Source organism: Sylvia atricapilla, chromosome 2 (assembly GCF_009819655.1).
Source record: "Sylvia atricapilla isolate bSylAtr1 chromosome 2, bSylAtr1.pri, whole genome shotgun sequence".
NCBI lineage: Eukaryota > Metazoa > Chordata > Aves > Passeriformes > Sylviidae > Sylvia > Sylvia atricapilla.
In genome coordinates this window covers 59,158,937-59,182,693 of record NC_089141.1, presented here as the reverse complement: position 1 = coordinate 59,182,693, position 23,757 = coordinate 59,158,937, and the positions used below count along the sequence as shown (strand labels likewise).

The 23,757-nt window shown below is 35.6% G+C and overlaps 1 protein-coding gene and 1 long non-coding RNA gene across 4 annotated transcripts in view; one reads left to right on the top strand and one right to left on the bottom strand.

Moving 5' to 3' along the window:
- The window catches only part of LOC136357797 (uncharacterized), a 418,230-nt gene that overhangs the window by 380,021 nt on the left and 14,452 nt on the right, over positions 1-23,757 (top strand). The window lies entirely within an intron of this gene.
- TDRD3 (tudor domain containing 3) overlaps positions 14,201-23,757 on the bottom strand; it is a 93,838-nt gene continuing 84,281 nt past the window's right edge. For 2 of the 3 annotated variants that reach the window (XM_066313365.1, XM_066313368.1), the window contains 2 exons: positions 17,802-17,938; positions 14,201-14,464 (listed from right to left, as the gene is read on the bottom strand). In XM_066313365.1, the coding sequence (XP_066169462.1) occupies positions 17,819-17,938 (120 nt within the window). In that variant the 3' untranslated portion in view covers positions 14,201-14,464; positions 17,802-17,818. The remainder of the gene's footprint in view (positions 14,465-17,801; positions 17,939-23,757) is intronic. The other variant, XM_066313366.1, reaches the window with a different exon arrangement.

Below are 23,757 nucleotides of genomic sequence, written 5' to 3'. Positions count from 1 at the left end.
GAAGTCACTATGCATATTTCGAAGAGCAGAAAACTATACCTAAAGCTGAAAAGAGTATGCTGCCAGAGGTACTAATTAAATGTCTGGAAATTCATAGCAACTTGGATAGTCACATTAATAAAATCAACTTAGCAAATCTTCTCTTAGGATTACTCAATTCCATTTGCGTGACTTGATTCTAACTCTAAAATTTATTAAATTATCTCTCTTCAAATGCAGACAAGAAAAGGCATATTAAACAAAAGGCAAGGTTTTCCCTGCAATATAAAAGAAAATTGGAACAGAGAAACAATCTTTAGATGAAAACAAGAGAGACAATGAGAAAAGCAGTCTTTTGTAGTTGAATTTCACTCTATTTTATAAACCAATAAAAATACAGATTAATAGATTCCTTGTGCAATAAAAATGGAAATGGGACAAATATATTTCATCCTTGCAATCCATCTAACCAGAAACTTCTGCAATGTTCTGCAAGAAGTACCTTCTCTCTAAGAACAGAAAGAGAAGGAATATAGAGAAAGGCAAAATTCTGTGTAGCAGAAAACCTTCAAATTATCCAGAGTATATCTAGTTCCTGGAATTAATAACACCAAAGCAAAATAAACACACTCAGAGTGAGACTTACTGTTCTATTCCCAGAAAAGACAACAATCTTAAAGACAGGATTGAAAAAGCAACTAGCAATTACATTTGATTAAACTTTCTTTAAATCACTTTACAAATAGAATCAGTGTTCAAAAAAAATCAACAAGGAGAAAAAAATGTTCTGTGAAAATACTGACCACTCAAACTGACACCCCAACACAGTAGTATACATCTCAGCTGGCCATAAAAACATTCGATCATGTATTTATTCATGTAATGCCATTTTGTCCATTACTGCCTGCTGCTACAGTCCTGCCCTTCACAGTAAGGTATATCACTTCAGGAGGGTTAAACCACTCTGCAAAGCCAGTCAGCCTCCACTCTTAGCTTTCAGGCTAACAAGAGGTCCAGCGACACAAACATGGAGAGAGCAAAGCAGAAAATTCACATCAATCTCTTGTAAGAGCTGCCTTGTGGCCATCCACTGGGACATTCTGCCCCACAACAGGAACAGCCAGGGAATGTACAACCTCTAAACACAACCCACTATTGAGTTCCCATGGTAAAGGCTGTACTAACAGCAGGAGTCACAAACCACCATGCACTTACATGCCCTCGCTGGGCAGCCAATGCCAGCCACATTGCCAGAGTTGTTTCCACCTGGCAATACACAGAACTCTGCTTTAGAAGCTCAAGTGCTTCACTCTGTTGGTACAAACTTATGCTAAAACTTCCTTGTAAAAAGTCAAGGTCTTCTCCCCAGAATTGCACACCCTACAATAAATAAACAGCATGTGGATGTTTTGAGGATTGTTTCTTTGTTGTCAGAATATCCAAAATGCTGACTTACACTATTAATTTTCTATCCTCGGGATAGGAAGCAGGGAGGAAGAAGGAATGCCCCTCAAGGTACACTTGTTTTTATGCTCTGTAGATCAGTGATTCCAACTCATGTTTCCAAAAAAACTGTTAAATTTGCTACCTAAATCCAGGTCTGCTAATCAACAACAACCTGCTTATTATTGATGGGAAAGGACACAAAATGTGCTTGAAATATAAACCGATTTAAAGAGATAACTACTGTATTTTAACCGATGCAATGATGACAACGACTATTTTCAGATGAGCCATAAACCGTAGAATACATGAGGATTTGGGAGGAGCTTTCTAATACAGCAACAAACACAACCACACCAAGGCCACAGACTGAATCATAGGTTGAAACATAATGCAGTGCAATTTTAGCCAGTATGGACAAGGCATAACATATTGCATTTATTTTAAAATTGGAAATAAGTCCAATTGAATTCTTTTTCATATTTTTTTACCTTCTATTTCAAAGGAGTTTCCTCTAGCAGTGAGATGCCTTTACAAAGCCATTATAGAAACAAGTCATCTGAGGCAAAAAGGAAATTGCAGTTGCCAGACATATTCCTCTCGATCGCTGTAAGTAGCATCTGCTTGAAATTATCCCTAATGAACAAGCTGTATTCTTAACTTTCTGCACAATCTGAGTAACTTTGACTTAGACATTTTTCATTTAGAACTGGAGGGATTCTGTTTGAAAGATTGCCTGGATATTTCTCAAAGTAATTACCAGAGAATAACAAAACTGTGAAGAGGCGCTGAAAATCCAAGTAATCAACATAAGCACTTTGAAGAACATACATCAGAGACAGCAGCTTAGATATTCTTAACACAAATACCACTGAAGAATTAGGATCAATTTTTTACTGACTTTAGAAAGTCCATTAATTCCCCTTCCCTCAAAGATGGAAAAGTAAAGCGCACTGTGTTAAGAAGTTTGAGGCAAAGCCTATGTATTTGCCTGACTATAAGTTCTTTCTGTCCAAACTAACATGACTACCCCTTTCTTCTACCCCTCAAAACATGGACTAGAATGAGGAAGACTTTGTCAATTTTCCATGTATCTTGGGGGAAAAAGAAAGGAATTTTGTAGGTTTGGGATATGCACATCCTAATTAAACATTTAAAAAATAAATTCTCATACAATGGTTCTCATACGAGTAGTTGTGTAAGTAAAAGATCAGAGGTAAAATATTTCTGGTTTTATAAGCTTATATAGTGAATCTATCAACATTCATAATCACTGACATATTTTTACTGTGTTTTGAGTAACACAGTAACACAAACAGAAAGGTAATTTCAAATGTTTTATTAGAACATATATTTTAAAAGTCAAAAAAGCAAGGAGAAGCCACGAAAGGACATCACAGGAAATTGGTGTGGTTTCATTTTGGGGGGTTGATGTATTTATTTGCTTGCTTTAGGAAAATAGTTACCTGCCTTTTATCTATTTATCTATCTTGCACCATAGAAATGTGAGCTTTGCACTAATCAAGATCAACATATAAATTCCATGAGCTTCCTGTCATTCAAGTTGACCTCTCTTAAGTTGAGGACTACAAAAGTCATTCATATGTCCTTTCAGAATTTTTTACTAAAGAGATTAGAAACTTTCTAATCTGTATTTCTGTATATCCTGGACAAACCTAAATTTTAGCTACCTTTAACAGATCTAAGCCTGAAGTTTAGGGATATCTGCTGGAAGAGAAATTTTATACCCTAGGAAGAAGAAAATTATCCTATAAATCATAGTAAACATCAGAATTACCAAAACAGGGCATCAGAGAAGCCACAATTCAAAACCAATGGTACAAAACCAGAGCATAACCAGTGTTAAAACTGATGCCAGAACCCAACACCCCAAGCAAATGTTATTTCTGAAAGCAAAAATTTTATTGTCATGTAAGAGGTGATGATTTCAACAATGTATTTGCAGAGTTCATAAACCAATTTTGATATGTATGTTTATTTGCAATGTGTTTTTTGTTATATTTTTCTATCACACCATATAGCCTAATACAGTAGTTTTCCTGCACAATGAAAAGAAATCCTTAGGACTTAAAGGTATTCAAAAAGAATTCTCTGTGTTGCAGAGTAGCACAAAGCCCTGTTTTCCCACAGAGCAGAGGCACCCACCACCTGTGACTAGATATCTTCTAATGCACCCTGAAGCTGGTGAGACAGCTGTTTCAAACATCACCCAACACACTCTCAAGAGCAGAACCAGGTGCTCATATGACAGAGGACATGGACACATGTCACAAGGACACAAAAAAACCTCACTCTGCCTTGGCTACACTGATAAAGTCAAAAGTAGTGTTTACATTACTGTAATCTGTTTCCATAAGGGAAAGGGAATGACTCTTGAAATTATGATAAGACTTTGCAGTAGGAGAATTTCTACCAATATAGCTCCTCAGGCAGGGAAATGTTATTAGGCAGAGAACATATTTCAATGCAGTCCAGGCTCCTGTTTACCTGCACTAAGACATTCAATAAGGAACTATGCTCTGGAAATAGCTCTTCTTTGAATAGGTAAGCACCGCTAGGCTCCAAGCCGTGCATTTCTCCAACAATATAAGTATTAAATGACAGCTCTTAGGTGAATGAACAATGATCTTAATCAAATGCACCCAGTGAACCATAGCATTATAATTTGATCTTGTTCATTTCATATTATGTGGCATTAGAAAAACTGGAAGTAATTTTTGAATTTGCCAAGCACAGCTGAGGTCTCGCCTTCATAATTCCTTCAATTAAACACATATAGATGTTGACTTTCAGATAGTATTTTGGGTTATTTATCTTCACAGTATTTCATTGCTCACAATAAATAAACACATAGTATAAACCCCCATGCAAAGGAAAGTTTTAAATATGCTAACAACTTTCATATTTGGAACACTCAAATAAGAAGCGGGAGGAACTAGGCTAAAAAAGGTTCAATAAATGTAGGCTCTTAAAAATTTATTCTCACATAAATCCTCAGGTAATGCTTTAATTCTGCAGGCCACAGGCAAATACGGAGTAAGAGATGTACTTAAAATGATGTGGTAAACTCATAAAAAATTATATATTCCAATCTTTGAGATTACCCTGTGACCAGCACAGTCTATTCCAAGTTTTACAGGATAAACAGATCTATATCTTACAGTGCCTGCTAATAACTGCTGGCAATAAAACATACCCATTGAGAGCAAATCCTCGAGGAAGCAAGCATTTATTTTTCATTAAATGGGTACTTCAGGATATGCCTACCCTCATGATTTGTACAGTTTTAACTTTCTTTGGAGGCAGTTTGGAGCTCCCTGTTCCTCAGGTCCCACTGCTGGGAATAGACACATTAGCCCAACTTCTCTGCTGCCAAGTCGATGCTCATCAGACTTTGTTAAACTTGTGCCCAAGGCTACCCCTGGTCCTGACATTGTCCAAAACACTAATTTCTATTCCACATTGGAAACACAAGTAGCTAGTTGAGAGATTTTATTCTGACAGCAATAGAGTACTTTGCTTCTGGGTCCTACCGTATCACATTACATATCCCCATAAGTGGATGTCTTCCCTGCCCTACTTCAAACCAAAGAGTATATTAAGGATTTTAAAAGTTGCTTCATACTGACAACATCAACAACAGAATAAGTAACCTCTTCCACCCTAGGTTCAGTTGCTACTGTCCGAGTTTTTGTGTCAGGTGTACTCATTCTTTCAAGGTGGCGTTTAACCACCACTCAGGTCAACACCTCATCAAGAAACATCAGCAGATTGACACAGAACTCAAATATTTGCCAGCAGAGCACATGTTTGTTCTGCTGAGTGACAGTCACCTCGCATACATGCAGTATGAGTCAAAGTATTTTAGAAACATGTCAGAGCACAGTAGCAGCAAGATCAGCCAGGCTTAGAGATTGAAGAATCCCAGTAATTCTTTCCATCACAATACATCCTTATCTTCTCTTACATGGAATAATTTTTAAAATAGCCTGGGTTTGGATACTCCTAATATTTTACAAGAAGATGAGGTATTTCAATATAGGAAAAAAAGCTCATAGAAACTGTAATTAGAACAGAAAATAGCACATGGTATGTGTAGTAACAGGTAGTCCCTGCCATAGGGTCTTACTGCAGATCTGTCATATTGAGCAAAGGTTTCACTTGCCTCCTGTAGCACAGATTATTACAAACTGAGCTCCCAACTACTTAATTATCTTGTTAGTATATTAACTAAGCTTTGAACTACCAATGCTCCTTTATGATCTCTGGTCACTGAGTGCTGATATGCTATATGCCTGCAGAAGGACAACAAACCTATTGGCCTGGATGCCACTAAAAACAACAGTTCCACAGGGGACTGCCCTGGAATCTGTCCCATTCAACATCTTTATCAGTGACCAAAAGAGGCAGTGAAGTGGTTGCTGTTGAAGGTTCCAAAATACCAAACTGGAGGCAGGCTGAGAGGAGAACAGAATAATACACCCAAAGACACGGCTACCATTTGGATGGACCTAGACAGGCTGGAGGAATGGGCTGACAGGAATCTCACTAAACAGAGGACAAATAAAAGGTCCGGTATCTAGCAAGGAGGAACTCTTTTCAGTTGTACAGGCTGGGGGAGGACTCTGTGAAAAAAAAACCCTGTGGATATTGGTAGACACTAAGCTGGACATGAGCCAGTGGTATCTCTGGCAGCAAGGGAAGCCAACAGTATTCTGAGCTGTATCAAGAGGAGCACAGACAGTAGATCAAGGGAAATCATCCTCCTTTACTCAAGGCTCATTAGACCGCAATAGAATAGCACATACAATTTTAGGTTTGAAAATACGAGGAAGACATCAATAACTTGGAAAGAGATTAGTGGAGGGCTGCTGCAGTGGTCAGCCTAGAGAAAACAGCTGTTGGGGGAGATATTCCCACAGGGAGATTTATCAAGCTAGAGCCAGGCTCTCCACAGTGTTGCACAGCAGGACAACAGAAGACAACCACCACATTACTGAAGTCGGACAGACTCACGTACATAAAAGACTCTTTCCCCTAAGGACAGCAAGTCAAACATTGGAGCAGGTTGCACAGAAAGCAGTGCCTCCACATGCCTGAATGTTTCCAAGGCCTGACTGGATGAAGCCCTGAGCAATGAGCAGTGAGCCCTATTTATCTTATAGCTGACATGGTTTTGAGTAAGAGGTTGATGTAGATATGCACTTACTGAGGTCCCATCTAATCTGCTATAACACCAGAGTCTTCTTCCCTGCCCACTAGAAGAAGGGCATGCAAGACAATAAGTTTAAAGAATTAATCAATTCAGTGAAGATATATACATGTGAATAGAAATTGCTGCACATATCATAAGCATGAGGGACCATGTGAATCACAGAACCTCCTCCTGCGACAGCATGCTACCACACTGCAAATGGCTATTGAGCATGATTCACAGAATATTGTTCTTCCACACCATCATTCAGCAGAGTTCAGAAAACCACTTCAAGGGTCACATAAGAGCTCTCATCATGTGAAGGTCAACAGTGACACAAGCACAAGTGTGTATAATTGAACAGTTTTAGGCTCTAATTAGAAGATTTTTAGCCTTCTGGGGAATTAAATTCTAGCACAATCTGGTAATAGAAGTAATAGGGAATTAGAGCTAAGTGCTTTCAAGAGCTAAGGAACTTTATCAAAGGGATAAGTTAGTCAATGTCCACAAAAAAAAAAAAAAATTAACAAAGACCTCATATGCATAGGACTCAGGAGAGTGTTATTTGCTATGTTGAAAAACTATCTGGATAGAAGTCTACATCCTGTGTAATCAAAGTCAAAATTGCCTTAAAAATACAACATTAAAATACAAAGTAGCAGTGATAAGCAACCTTTGATGAAAGGATCTGAGACAAAAGTACACAGTAGTATTGCTCCTGCCCAGTCCATCCTAAACCAGAATATTTCCCCTGTGAAACAGTAGGTTTCTTGTCAAGGAAAAAAAAAATATACAAAATCTAAACCAAGTTTCATTAGTAGTCTGTACTACACTGGACTAAAGTTGTATGTGTTGTTACTTAGGGAAAAGTAAGAAAAAAATTACTAAATGCAGTGGTTAGCAGCTTACAGATTGTAGGGCAGAAATGGCCCAAGTGAACACTGTGGCCCAAACATTTCAGACACATATTTTGTTGAGAGATAAATGGACTCCATGGGAGCTTGTTGCCTAAACAGATCATAATTGCACATAACAAAAAAACCCCAGTGTGACTCATCATTCATTAATGTTTTTTCCACTGCAGGTGGTACAAAAATTACAGGAGGAGACGTCAAGGTTTTGGTGAGACAAGCACATAAATTCTGTTATACAGATTGGTTGGCCTCCAATTATATGAAGGTGTAAGAAATGGAAAGATAGAAACTTCTACACTTACTGAAGGGTTTGATTTGCAGCCTTGGGAGAAGCTCAGATTAATGTAAAAATAAAAGTACATGGACTTTAAGCAGAAAAAATTATAAACTTATCTATCTATAGTTGTAAGTAAGAATACGCCTTAAGTAAGTAAGAAGTAAGTAGTAATGTAATTTTATAGAGTAAGCTAAGAGTTTAGATGTTATAATAGAAGCATATGTGTGCACATGTAGTAGTAACTGATTGGATAAAAGTATACACAGTGCAACAAAATTAAGCAAAGATGATAGGTCAAAAAACAAAAACAAACTCTGTGGCAACATTATATTGGATTAGAATGTTATATATTGCCTTGTAACAAAGAAACTTGTGACTACTTTGAGCTACGGCCAACTTCTGGCTCCTTTAAAATCTCACAGCCTTTGAGGCTGATGTTTATCGGAGTAATAAATTGTTTCTGGCCTGACAGTGGTCCCATCCCTTCATTAAGGCATCGAAAATAATATATAGCTACTGCTACCTCTAACCATCAATGAAAGAAGAAAATAAATAATCTAGTTGCATACTGGTTTTATTGGCCTACTAGAAAGCAACAGCATCTCACCTACACCTCAGGCTGTGTTTAAGACCTTCTTAATACCTGCTTCAAAAGAATCACATTACTGCAAAACAGGGAAGTTGAAAAAATGGTGCTGATATAGATGATAAATTCAAAGAACCTTAAATCTGAGGTTCTTTCTATAAATACGGTACATTTTGCCAATTAGTATCTGAATTTCAAAATGCTAAGTAGGTTTCAGATGACAAACTCTATCTGGAAAAAATTGTTACTGTATCATCATTTGAAATTATTTTTCCACCTGTCTTGTCCTTGTTCCAGTATGCACAACTGCACTTTGCAATACATTAATGATGCATTAATGATACAACATTCACTTTCTACAGCTATTTATTTAACCCCAGTGTCACAGCTTCTTTTACATCTTCCAGAGTAAGTGTCTCACATTTGGTTTGGAGGAGCTCTTACACCAACATCAATATCTTAACTTCTCTGTCAATATTCACCTGATACTCCCAACCATTGCCTGTGTTCTTGCAAAGGGCTGTGAGAAAGCTAAAGTGCCAGAGGCAATGAAAGCCAGATTCCTAACAGGGTACAGAGATTGAATGAAATACAGGAATAAACTGTTTTCAAATACAATTATTTTATATAGGAATTGTTCAGATCTTCATTATTTTGGAAAAAATTGCCCAATTCCACATACACAGTGCATAAAGGTTCTTGGCAAATATGCATGGCAAGTTTTCACATTTCATAAGTCTTGCAATTTTCTGCTTCTTTTTAAAGACATAATAGGCATCAGTTTCTTGTTTTAAATTTAGTCTATTTTCAGTGGTTTATGTACAGCTGTAAGAATTTATTTTCTTTTTGAAAACGAAAGATCAAAGTTAAAGCAACTAAGCAAAATTGAGAAGCACAACTGAATTCTATTGTCATTTCTGCAGAAAACACTGAATCTGAGTTGTAGCTTCTATTTGTGATGAAAGCCAGTATAAAATGTCTCATCTTTGCCATGTACAAAGTTAACTCAAGTTTTGATAAACATTTTAATGCAATAAATTGGAATAAAAACCACACTTAGTTGCTGGCCACCAAGAGTATCTGTTATTGGGAGCATTTGATCACAAGACTAATATGGCAAGAGCAATGAAATGTCAGAGCAGATCACCTATCTTACCCCATGAATTACACGGGACTAAAATATTTTTTAATTAGCAGACAGGGGGAAAAAAAATCAATTTTGAAGAAAGTGATTTTGCATTCAAATAGCACAGAGAACATGGATTTTGTATATGCTATTCTAGTCCTGCAGTGGGAAAAAAACCCCATGGATGGATTCCTTCATGGTCTATCAAAATTATAAACATTCCTTCTTTTTTTCTGCTTTCCAACTTTTATTATTGTACACAAGTTCCTTTGCTAAATAGCTACAGAAAAATGCTCAGGAGAAATACAGTTAGATTGCGACTTAAATCTGTGCACAGTCGATTTAGAATATAGCTGTTTTAGCAGAGGAACAGCCATTCATCAAATGGCTAACAAAATATGCCAGGGATTATTTTAAATATAAAACAAATATAAAATATTATTTACTTTAACTTTTGCAGTTTAGAAACACATGGTAGAAATACAAAGCATTCAAGATCCCATGACAAACTAAACTGTTTGAAAATTACATTAATCTTCTGCACAAAACTTAGCTATGCACTCATTTTATTATAGAAATACTCAATTGCATGAAAAATTGCAAGGCACTCTGAAATGATTATAAACATTTTCCACAGAAGCAGCTGCCAATTTTTTAGACAATCTATAGGTCTCTATTGGCCTTATTCACCTAATCATTTGCCTCCCCACTGTTCCTGTTTATTTCCATACATGTAAGATTTTTTCAATAGATTTTGGGTTCACTCATAGCATCGTAATTTCCAGGATATAGTTATGTCCATCAACAGCCCATGTGCTTGGAAACTGACTTTCTATGGCCTCTTAGTGTTTTGGGGAAGTACCGATATAATTTCTATCCCTTTACATTATTTTGAATCATTCTCAGAACAAAATTGCAATTTAAATCCAGATCAGGCCAACATAAACCAGTGATATGAAGTAAATATTGAAAATAAGAGTAATTATGAATCTTTACTATTGTTTTTAAGGATAGCACCATAAAGCTTTTCATATTCATAGCATGCTATAAGAAGGTCAGTGCCTACAAGTTTGGAGTACCTTCCATGGTTTAGCTGCTCTCCTACAGTAAATTGCTCAAAAACATGCCTAAAAGAAAAAAAAAAAAAAAAAAAAAAAAAAAAACAACACCAAGAGAATATCCTAACAGTTGTGTAGCCAGCAGAAAGCTAAACTGAACTTAATTGTGCAATTGGTCATTCTTCAGGCTTAGACTCCTCAGAAGAAAGTGACAGCATTTTACTAGAGTTGGATCAAGTCATGTGATGAAAAGACAGCTGAAATAGAATTGTTCTGCACAAAAATATACATAGAGAATCACTCCAAATTATATATTCCTGTGTTTGCATAAAAGCACTGGAGATTTTTCTTTATGAAGCTCCTTCCAACCATAATGCTTAAAAGGGAGTGTACACTCTACACTACCAGATTATTTCAGCTACCAACGTTCATTAGCTACTTTGGCTGTTTGGGAGTTCTCTTACAAATATTGCTTCAGATATACTTCAAGCTAAATCTTCATGTATCTAAAGCCAAGGGATAAGATTAATGTTTCCTGTGATATTAACATTTTGCATTCCAATGAAAATATGTGTTGTTAATACTGCCTTGGAAAGCCATATTCCCAAAAAGTTTCATCTGCAAAAGGCTCAAGAGATTCTGCAGCAAAAATTCCTGCAGTGTTTCTTGGAAGAGTGACCTTGACAAGTAATCTTCAAAATTCTTTGCGCAGTTGTTGTCAAAGACTTAAAAAGAAAGTACCTGCTAGTGACAAAAAAGAAAAGCTATATTAAAATATACATGTGAATATCTATCAGAGGACGTTAGACGTTAATTCAAGGAAGAATTTTAAATGCAAACATGACAATTTCAATCAGATTTTAATACAAAATTCTGAAAATCTGTAAGATAAAACCATAACATTTCCACTTTTTGTTTCAAAATGATTTTATCTCTCAAGAATATAAAGGAGGAAAAAATCCTAGTCAATGATAGTAATACCAACTTGGCATATAACTTTGAGAATAATTTAAACAAGATATTCAGATTTTTTTTCATTTGGTAAAAATGTTATACACAAGTCCAAGGAAAAAAAAACACCTCATTCGAATTGCACTCCTAATTTCAACACAGAAATTCTCAAAAGCTCTATCTATAATCCTAGCAAAGGAAAGCCATGAACCTACTGGTTCACAGGTCAAGAAGCACAGGTTGGCTCATGTCCACCTTGAAAAGGGCAAACTTCCTCTGCAACACGTTTGTCTTAGCAAGTCCAATACAGAGCCATAAAGCAAGCTAGCAAATAAATAGTGTGCATGACCAGGATCCAGTGCTTCCTTTTTCCCTTTAACCACAGAGATGTGGCCACACCAATTCAGGAGTTTGCTTTTGCTGTTGCTTTTGATGATCTAGACGTTAACTTTCATATCAGTTCTGAAGACCTATCTAGACACAGTAATTCGTTCTAAACACAAAAGCTAAATAAATTAATGTTGTTCTTGTGCATGCAAACTTTACTACAGTATGACTAGCAAATAACTGTAATTTTGATTTTGATGGACTATGCAAATCAAGAATATAATTTATATACCTACCTAGTTTATCGTCATGTTATTTCCAGATACAGGAATCAACAAGCATGAATATATGAATCCTCGCTTTTCAAAACAGGTTGATGCAATACGTTTTTAACTATTCAAACAACAGTTCTTCAGAGAACAGAGGCAGAGCTTTCAGCACATATTATTTCAACTGAAGTCAAAGCACAAAATAATCATAAAACATACAAATATTTCATGACTTTTCAGGAAGACTCTGGAGCTGTTTGCTTAGTCTGGTTTTCTAGATCCACAGCCCCAGTGAAAAGACCAGGAAACGGTCTTTACTGTTTCACAAAGAAAAACAACATTCTCAAGGATATTTCATTTGCCTGCAGCTGCACATACATGTCGTAATCTCAGAATGCCACAGCCACTACAGAGAAATGTTGCTTTGTATGTTTAGAGTCTTAAAATTTCATAACTAGGCATTATCTTTTAAAGTTCAGACTAAATCAGACTGTAGTTTTCTTTATTTTATGATTTAGTTCACAGCAAGAATGAAAACTCAGAAGAACATAAAAGTTATTTTAATTTCAGAAGTTGCTTTGGTACACTGACTGTAGGGCTTGTTTAATGCACATGCTATTTGCAAAGAAAAATCAAAACTGCTTTTAAAACAATGATATAGCTGCAATTCTTAATGAAGCTGAATAGCAGCTGTCAGTGGTCTTAGCAATAATTCTGGAAGTAAAGCATCCAACATGCAATGTATTAAATCTACAGTTTATTTATTTGCTGGTACAATTTGGGAAGAACTGACCAGGATGTTTAATACTATCTGGAAAGTAGTTTCTAATGTAAATCTAACAAACTTCATAAAATTGGTTGTGTATTAGTTGATAGTGAAGAACTTCAACATTGTACAGCTCATGTTTAAAACTTCCAAAATTCTCTAGTATTATTGGTAAGTTTCACTGTAATTACCAAGAAGCTGCCTAGGATCCATTAAGACAGCAGAACATTTGGTTCCTTACTATTCTGCAAAAAATTTATGTGATTGGTAAGATTTGACTGCATTCAGATAATAATCCACATTCTGTACTGCAGATACATTCAATTACATCCTCAATATAAAACTTCTTATCATCCAAATAAACAAGGTTCTATTAAAACAGTTTTGTATGAGCACTCAGAGAGAAATTCAGCAGAATTAACTGTACAATTTATATCATCAATACATCTCTCCGGTATAATTCTATCTTTACAAAACTACCTCAAAACACATGTGCTATTTCACTCTTAAATGATCAGCATAAAGCTTAGAAGAGATTTGCATGTTACCTAGATTTTGAGTGCTTCTCAGCTAAAGAAATAGTGAAATTTCAACTATTTGTCATAAACACATAAGATTCAAAGATACAGCTTAGAATGAAAAGTAGTTCGACATTCTTTCAAACATCAATGACAATTGAAAAAATTCTAGTAATATGAAGCAATAAAAGCATAGTTCAAAACTACAAGAAAGTTAGTACCTACTATCCAACAGCTCACACATGTGCATGTATAACCATATTTATGCTTAAAATACCAATGTGCATCTTTCAGTATTTTTTGCTTAAACGACTTTCCTGTACCTTTTAGAAATGTTTCTATTTCTTAAATATAAATATTCCTATAAAGAAAATATTTACCTAAAATTATTTAGAAAATGACTATTGAAACTGATGATTTTTCATTCTCCCCTTTGACACTCTGGTCACAGATCACAAAAAAACATAATAAGTAAATCTGTAATTTGTCCTTCAACAACTTTGAAAAATAAACACAGAAAACATAGTCAAAAACCTATTCAGAAATTTACTGTACAATTAGCTGAATTTTTTTAACATGTTTTGCTGATGTTAACCAAAAATCTAAATTAAATGCCCAACCCTGTCAGCTTTTAAGAAAATATGTTTTAATTTTACTTTACTAGAAGCAATATTAGAAGGAAAATCAGTTCAAAATGAAGAAAAATCATGATACATTATTTTATGTTAACTAACAATGGGAGGCTCAGTAAAAAGAATACAAGGCAAAGAATAGAATAGTGCACTGTGGTTTTATTGATGGTAGCAATGACAATTTGCCTCTTTCATATGTAAAAAGTATTCAGCTTCATTTAACTAAGAACTTTAAAAAAGTCTTTTGTGGTGTCAGGTCCAAATTCCTTCTGCTCACATGAGCTTTCTTTGTTCCATCCTGCTGCCTGGAAAACCCCAGAATTTCTTCTAGAAGAAGCGTTCAGCAAGTTGGGAGCTGCCAGTGAATTCCCCCCGACTCCAAGAAGGTTTCTAAATGAAAAAACTAAAATACAACAGATAAGGACAAAAAATACTGGAACTCAAGAAACCATAAGTACCCCCCATCCCTGGGCTCTTTGTGCAACATAGACTTCACTGTCACTTCATTTTCTTCCTCTGAAAGAGTCGATATCTGCTTTTCAGTACTTACGGAGACACAAGTCTTTAAAAGAACCAGAAGGCTGCACTTCAGTGCAATAAATATGATCGGTCTAATACAAAGAACACTTTCTGGTAAAGATTTTTCTCTCACAAAACCACAATTTCTCCATTGTTAAGGACTTCAGTACAGATTTTATAGCAAATGTGACAAGGTGTAGATTAGTTCTGTCATGGAGCAAAGGAAGACCCAAAAAGCATATAATGACCAAGCACTTATAGGTTCCCACTCATAGATTCTTTCAATCTCCTCTAAAAGGTCTGACCCTTCAAAACACTCATTTCTGATTATTTCCTTCCCTTTGATCAGACTATTAAGACATTCTATACAGAAAATGTAACCTCAGGATGTATTTTTATTATTGTTAGATTCTAATTTCTGTATCTTGACTCTCTAGGAGGAGTATCTTATTTTACAGACCTGTTAAACCTAATATTTGACTCATACCCACATAAAATTCTCTCTGATAAAATGCTGACTTAGTGTTTTCCCCCTCACACTGCGGGATATTAATAAATGCTAATTCCTAGGTCAACTGCAACCACAATGAGGTACCGACTATCCCATACTTTCCACTTCATCTCTCTGTGTTCTGATAAAAATCACCAGGTCAACACTTCCTGCAAGTCCACAGTGTTTGTTCCTCTCCCTTTTTTTTTTTTTAGAAGTCCCTTTTTCAAATACTGAAATACTGCAATCAGATCCCTTTAGAGACTCCTCTTCCCCAGACTGAACAGCTCCATTGATCCAAATTCCATTTTTAAAAAACAACTCAGAACCTCCTCCTACTTAAGACCCCTTGCAGTACAAAGATTTTGAACTGATTATTTGGTAATAATAATTCCAGAGGTGCATGCCCAAATTCAATACCTGAATGAGTGTGCTGCACACTAATCCAGGAAGCAGTATAGTCTCATTTCTGCATTGCTGCACCACACCATTACTAAGTCCTCCTTGTTAAGTAATATAACATTATACAGGTAGATGCTTTGACTGTATGGAGCTTCATCTTTGATACATCCCTATCATACCCAATATGAATATGGCCAGCAAACTCCTGTTTTAGTATTAAGTTGCCTTGGAGAACAAGATACGTCATAATTTGAAATGTTACAAACTACAGCATTAAAATTCTATGGAATTTACCAATTTATAACATAAAATAATCATCATCAATGGTTTTTCATCTCTTCAGGAAGAAGATGTTAAGTTAGTTAACATAACAGATACTCCCTTTCAGTAAGTAAAGGTGTCACTAATAAATGATCTGTTGAAGAGGTAAAACATCCTGCAGTGGAAAGTTGTGGTAAAATTATGTCTCACTGGATCCCTTAAAGCTTCTCTGAAAACTCTTGTTTTCATTCAACAAGTTATTAAAAACTTGAAAAAAAAAATAGTATGAGAATAGTATGCTCTCAAAAGATCTAAGAAATGATAAGGAGGCAGAATCCATATAGAAATCCACTTCTAGGAACTGACATTTAATATTACTGAACTTTTACATGTCAAGACATTAAAGCTACATTGTTGTACACGACTTTGTAAGCTGAAAACAATTTAGAAAAGGATTGTGTTTGATTTTCTGCCTCCATTTAAAATCAGTGAAGAACTGATTATACCAACCACTTATTTTTGGGAATGCCCAATAGAAAGGAAAGGTTTGTTTTCTGTGTCAGGTAAGTTTTGAGACCACATCTGCTGTCCATTTAAATTAGGATCCCATGATAATCTTTAAAACAACGTATAGGAACACTGCAAGGAAAAATCACCTGTGCCTTAGAAAGGTTTTTCCTTATCCACCAACAAGTAACTTGCTCTTCAGATACAGGAGTTACTACCACTCTCCCTGGTGCCTCATAGCTGACTAAAGCTAAGAAGAGTTTTCCAGATTTATACTGTAAAATTATAGAAATACAAAAAATATTACCCAAGATACAAAACAATTCTCTGGCTTTCACTGCTGTGTACGCTTCACATCTCTCATTCACTGATCACCCTGACACTACTCAGGGCCAACTGCGCTGGTTAAAATTCTGCTCAGTGCATATTACAGAGTAGTTTCTGCATGAACTGTCTCAGGACATGTTTACTAATAATGATTAGTATATGTTCTTAAAAGAGAAATTCGAATTTTATTGGCAAAAATAGAACAATTATTACCTCTCTTACATTGCCAGTACTGCCATAAATTAAAAATATATTTTAACATATATTCGAAAAAGTAGAATCATATGTTACTGCACATCAGAAATATCAAAAGGTATAAAGATCAGCAGCACATGTTAAGCCAACAAAACATGGAGGACTAGAGTAATGAACAAAAAAGAGATTGGTAAAAACAAACTGGTTAGTAAAAAAAATCAGATTCAAGATAAAGACACACTGTGGCTGTGCATCAAATATTATGTGACTTACCAAAGCTTTCTTTAGTCAGGATAGACTTTGGACAGTCTTTTGCAAATTAATTATTTAGAAGATCAACTAGTGAAGTGAGAACAGCAAAGCTTATGAGATTTGTTCAGTGAAATTACTGTAACTGTTTTATCTGAATGGCCTTCTAAAATTTATGAATGTATGTAGCAGGTGTCTTTTCTAACAGTGATATATAATCCCTTAATTCCTGGTAATTAATAAAGTATAGGAGTAAGTATATCCTCAAGATTCAGAGTATCATGAATATTCTTTGTCTTTGCACCTCCCTATTAAACAGTGAACTTACTAATTTAATATTTCTCCTTCTCATGCAAGCAAAACAACAGAAATTATATTTATTCACATAAATGGCTTATAAAAAGTAGAATATGGGACCTTGGATAGAGCTAGACAGTCCTGAGTTCAGCAGGGACTGCAGTCACTTGTTTCAAATCAGCTGGTTTAATGTATGTGAATCAGAAAATCTTGCTGCTGCTCTCAGGTGAAAAAGCATAGGGAAAAAGCTTGCAGAGATGACATGAGCCTTGACATAAAGCAAAAGTCAAAAGCTATTTGTTGAAGTGTTTTTATTGCTTTCCCTCTTCCCACAGATATACTAAGTCCTCCTAAGCCACAAAATTCAGAGAAACAGAGATATCCAACTTCTATCATAAATATACCAGTATCCCCAAGAAAAGTATAGAAAAATTCACATTTGTTTATCTTGAAATCTAAACCAATACATAAAGCACCAATAGCTTATATTTACCTTTCTTTCCTTATTAATCAGTTTCTAGCTCGGGGGGGTTGATAAAATTGTTGAGTGGGTCGTGTGGACCGCCGTGGCTGACCATCACCTCCTCTGCGGAATTCTAGAGTTTGCTCATACGTTTCTTCTTCCTCCTCCTGTGGGTAAATAGCATTGTTTTAAATGAAAGAGGTGGAAAATGCCTTATACATGAGGTGGTAAATGCACACATACATACACACACCACATACAGACATATACACGGAAATGTGAATCCATGCACACATGGCAGCTGCTGCTTCAGTGCTGATGACCACTTAATAAAATAAGTGAGGTATGGGAGTGGGCTTTTCAAACCTAGAAAACTAACAAAATCAAGCTGGCAAATCTCAAAACTCAATCCCCAGGGCAACAGAAGTTATTAAATATTTGAAGGTAAGAAAAGAAATCATATGTATTAAATAAAAAATTATTTTCCAAGAGGCACAGAGGCAACAAACTGAAGAAGCAAGGTAACCTCAGGAGTATCAGCCTTCAGGAGTTCACAAATGTGTGTGGAATGAAATAAAATAATTAGGAAATAGAATTACAAGGAATGGCATCTGAAAATAGGCATGCTAAATACACACATCTGAAACTTCAGATAAAAATCTATGATGCAGTAATAATGAAAAAAGCCTACAAGTAAAGTGAACAATTTAGAGATGTATTTTCTATGTGCAGCAATAATAAATATATGCTCTGAATAATGAGAGGGGAAGTAAATATATTTGCAATATTCAGTCACTTCGAGGCATCTTCATACCAGAAAGATATTCACAAAGCATATAGAATTCAGAGGTGAAAAAAGAATAAATTTTAAAATAATCAAGATACTGGAGAGTGACTTACAAAGACTAAAATAACTACATATTTATTTTGGTCAAGAAATGTTGAATGGTAAAACATTCATCAAGTGGAATATTTGAAGGTGGTACACATTGAAGAGAGAGAAAACCTTTAAGAGTGTAAGAGTTTATATCAAAGAAAAAAAGTATAGGTTGAAAAAAAAAACTCCTGAGAACTGATTGTCAGATGCTGTCTCAGAAAAACAGGTTTGATTTCATTTCTTTAATATCTTTACACTGTAGCAGACACCAGGTCTAGTGGTAACTTGCTGGAAGAAGTGTGCTTTTGGGAAAATGTTCTGAATATGTAACTCTCAATCCCTTTTAGTCACAACATAGAAACATAAAGCAACATAAAGCAAGAGCACTGAATGATTCATTAGAAGTTCATTAATGATTTCAACATCCAGGAACTGTCAGAGTGCAACATGCACATAAGAGATTAAGCAAGTCAAAGCAGTAAAATATTTCACTTTAAGCAACAGAAAGGAAAACCTACAGCTTAAGTTTCTTTCTGTTGTGAAAAGTGAGATCTTACTCAAGAAACCTCTCTTTTTGAATTGGCATGAATATCAATGAACATGCATTTTTAAAGCAAAATTACAAACAACCACATTCTTCATGGTAAGGTCTCCTATTTACAGGGCACATCTGTGGTAACAGCTATATTTCCAGATTAAGCATTACTACAGAGAGCCTGAAACAACTGTAGAAGAAAACAGATTTTCAGCACTGAATACAGCATAATTGATTTATCTCTTAGTTTCACTGTAGCTGAAGGCCGAGAAACAGAGTTCTGCCATAAAACTTTTCTCAGTGTACTTCTTTTATCACCTGTAGTACTATAAATTCACTCATATAAAGAGGTTCAGAGACATTGATTATCAAAAAAAAAAAAAAAAAAAAACCAAAATCAATAGAGTATTAGATGTCTAACATGAAAGTCCACACAGTTTGCAATATTGCTAGCCCTAGACACTCTACTTAGTATGAGTCATCTCCCACCACTGACAATGCAAGCTGCATTAGCAGCAAATGTTAAAAAGTCAGCTAAATGCCTGAAGTGGTCTAAACACATTTAGCTCTTTCAGTATAGTCTTAGAAACATGAATAGCTGAAAACAGCATAGAAATTAAATAGTTTAGTGTATAGCATCTCAACTGCAATAGCCAACCTCTTTCTGAGGGCAAGCACATGCGACTAAATTTCTACAGCAGAAAATCTCCATCAAATCTCAAAGTTAGTGTTGCTGATCCTTCGAATTCAGTAAAGCCAAATGAAAAAGTGTATTTGTCTCACACATTTCTATTTTGGTGTAATTGTCCTTTCACAATGAATGAAAAGCTTCACATGCATGCATTCCAAATTAAGAAATTTTACTGCAATAGGCAAGAGTGAAATGTGAAATTACATTCACCTTCTTGAGTCTCTGAATAATGTGAATGTGAGCAACGCAGCATATGGTTCTATCAAATGAGTAACAGAACACCATTCAAGTGTTCCTTCGTTCCTTTCTATGCACAGTGGCTCCAACCACAGTTACTTGACTCTCCTGTTGAATTCTGCCATATTCTAGTTAGATGACACACTGTGATTTCTTGGGTCTTACCTATTCATATTTGATCCTAAATGGAACTAATGCTCTCCAAAATAACAATTTGTGAAGTCATGCCTTTATTACAAGTAACTGAATTTTTTTTCTGTCATCATTTCTTAGTCATTGACCCTCAATTCACTACTGCTGATCTTTCACCAGTTATTGACATTTTATTTCCACAGAATCACAGAACAGACGAAAGTTGGAAGGGACCACTGGGGGTCATGTGGTCCAGCCTCTTGCCCAGACAGGGTCATCCCAGAGCACATAGCACAGGATTGTGTCCAGACAGTTCTTGAATATCTCCAGTGAGGGAGAGTCCACATCCCTTCTGGACAATCTGTTCCAGTGTGTGGTCACCTGCACAATAACAAAATTCTTCCTCATATTCAAGTGGAACTTCCTATGCATCAGTTTCTGCCCAACGCTTCTTGTTCTATTGACTGAACCACCAAGAAGAGCCTGGCTGACTCATCCTCTGGACATCCTCCCTACGTTGTTAAGATTTCACTCTCAGTCTTGTTCAAGGAAAACAGGCATAGCCTACTTATCCTTGTTTCTATATTAAGGAAATGTCTCACCACCTTAAAAGAAACAATTAATTCCATTTTATGGACTTCTATCTCACTTTAAAATTTTTCCACCCTACATTAAAACTGCCATTTTCTGGAACAGCATGCACTCTTTGTAGGCAAAACTATGTGTATCTTATGTTCACTTCCTTGTTTTTTCTGTTCCTTAACCAAAAAACTTTATCTGTCTATACTTCTTCCATTATAACTGCAGTCAGTTAGGTCACACATCTTGCCATCAACTCTACTTTTTCAATCTTTCTCACTGCTTGCTTTCAATTTATCAGTTACTTGTGACTCATTCTAAATTATTCTTATCCATATAAAATCTAGATTGCATTTTATAAAGCAAAGGTGACCACAAATCTCTCTTAGAGCATCTTCATTCTCCTTCTATTACCAGTAGAGGCTTTATATTAGTACACTGCTCTGAAAATCTATGTATTTCATTATCTCCATAATTCAGCTTATTTTTCATTATTTATCTAAAATTCCAGGACTCTGTTAGTACTTACACAATGCTCACCTCAGACTATGAACACTGAAATTAAATGATAGCACTAAGCACAAGTGCAAAAGACAGAAAAAAATGGCGGATCCATAGGAAAAAGCAAGGAAAGATTCACAATGCAAACAATGAAATGCACAAAGAAATTTCTGCACTAACAGATTAGAATGAAGAGAGACAAGATGGAACATGCCAGCATCCTTTAGGTATTCAAAAAAACAGAACAAAGAGGGAAGGATAAGTATTTTGAAAATTAATGTACAATTCAAAGTTTTGCTGTAAACATCTGTTGTTACTTTCAATGATTTTTTTCTGTCTCATAAGAAAAGTGAGAACTAAAGGGCAAAATGGGAATGCATGCATATCCAGTGCTTATATTTTGGACCCATATACTCTGAAGAGCTTGTATCACCACCATATTTGACCTGCTGAGCTGACTGAATCAGCAAGTAACTTCAGTCTAGACAAGTGACCACCAGCCTGCTTTTACATAAAAAATTCAATGGATTTCATAGCTGCAAAACACAGTTATAAATCCAGCATTTCAAATCCTTCACCAACCAATTTACTGTTCAAATGAACACTATTAGAGCAGAGGAAATCTATTCTTCATTAAAAGCTTTCTCTCTGAATTTCAACTGCAAGACTTCTTTCATTGCGTTCAAAAAAACTGTTTAGAGACTTTTTCTCTAAAACAGAGTCATTTGAAGTGAATACTTACTGCATAACTCCTGAGAAAAATAGGTGAATTACAGTAAAGAACCAGACAGAACTTAAGCATTGACACAAAAGCTTTGCTGAATGCTGTGCTCACATTATATTTAGGATGCAGTTGTAAGTCACAGCTGATCAGCTGCTGCACTTTTGCCACTTACAAAGTAGTTACCTCTGCCTACTACTGCTTACGGAGAGAAAATTCTGCTCCATTCCCTGGCCCTTCTGCTGAAGCTTTTCAATTATAGCTCTCTGTGGGCTGTTAAGGGATGAACACCCAAGCCTGTGCAGGGAGGCATGAAGATGCAGCATGTATAAGCAGTGTGGGGCAAGGGACCATGTGACAAAGAGGAGACAGAAGGCAAAGAAAGCAGAAGATATTTTCCATTTAGATAGTGTCAAATCTCTGTTTCAGTTAAGCTGTAGTTTTAACTTCACCCACACACTGAATGCATGGGGAACTTGCTGGTTCAGTACAAAGAGAGTGTTGGCTTCCTTGCAAAATGACTTTTTCTTTCATGTGCATTTCAAATTTCATTTCTTGATCCAGATTTAATGCCTCTTTGCACTGCCCACTCTGCAGCAACAGCTGTCTCCTGCTGTTAAAACACCAAGTGATCTCTTTTTTCCTGGTTAAATTCCTTTCTCAGATTTTGCTTCTTTTGCTTAATCATCTGGTGTTGAGTTCGAGTACTTGTTTTGGTTTTTTTTGCATTTTCTACTTACCAGTGCTTGGATCAATCAAAAACAGACTGCAAGATTATCCAGATTAATCAAAAAAAGAAAGCAGAGAAAACTCACACTATAGCCACATTTAGAAATTCACAAGTATTCTAGAAATAGCTAAATGTAGTTATTTCTTAATTATTTTATACGTATTATATTATATATCCTATATTTCTAAGGAAAAAATAATTTGCTGAAGAGTCTACAGTATTCTCTGGAACTTCTATTTTATGAGAATACTTAAATGAATTTTTTTGACTGTATAATAATTAAGAATGAAGCAGGATTTTTGCAGGGGGTGGGGGGAATAGGTTTGTTATAAAACTTTAGAGTGGCTTTAGGCAATAATTTCAAAAATCGCTACCAAATGAGGTGTAAAAAATTTAAGTAAAAGAGGAAGTATGACTAATGTAGATTTTCCAATGATCTTAACCAAGTACTGACTTTTTTTTGAAGTGTTTATTACAGATTAATTCAATATATTTGCTCTTCATCAATTTTCTTCCCAAGATAGGCTTCTTACCTAAAATATCAGTTCCTTTCACAGAGTAATCTTCTCCCAGAGTAATCTCTGTAAGCCTGCAGATGCTCACTTTTTTTTCTCACAGTACACAACACATCTTTATTAGATTGGGCCTATGGGCATTCAAATTCCTGCGTTAAATTATGATGAGAGGAGCAAGTGGAGTTTGAGGTTATACTGCTAGATCTGCATACAGCTGACCCCTCACTGACATCAGATCATTAATATAAACTCTTAGCCCTATGAATGCCTTATCTTCTCTCTATAAAGAATACACAGGATAAGCAATTGTAAAGGATCTATAAGGGTATACAAGTTCTCCTCCTACTTGAACCTCATGACCCAATAAGCATCTCTCTGCATACAGAACCTTGCAAACATTAGGTAATTAGTACAGATACATGAGTATAAACCCATATATGCTGCATGTATAGTCCTCCACAGGTAACT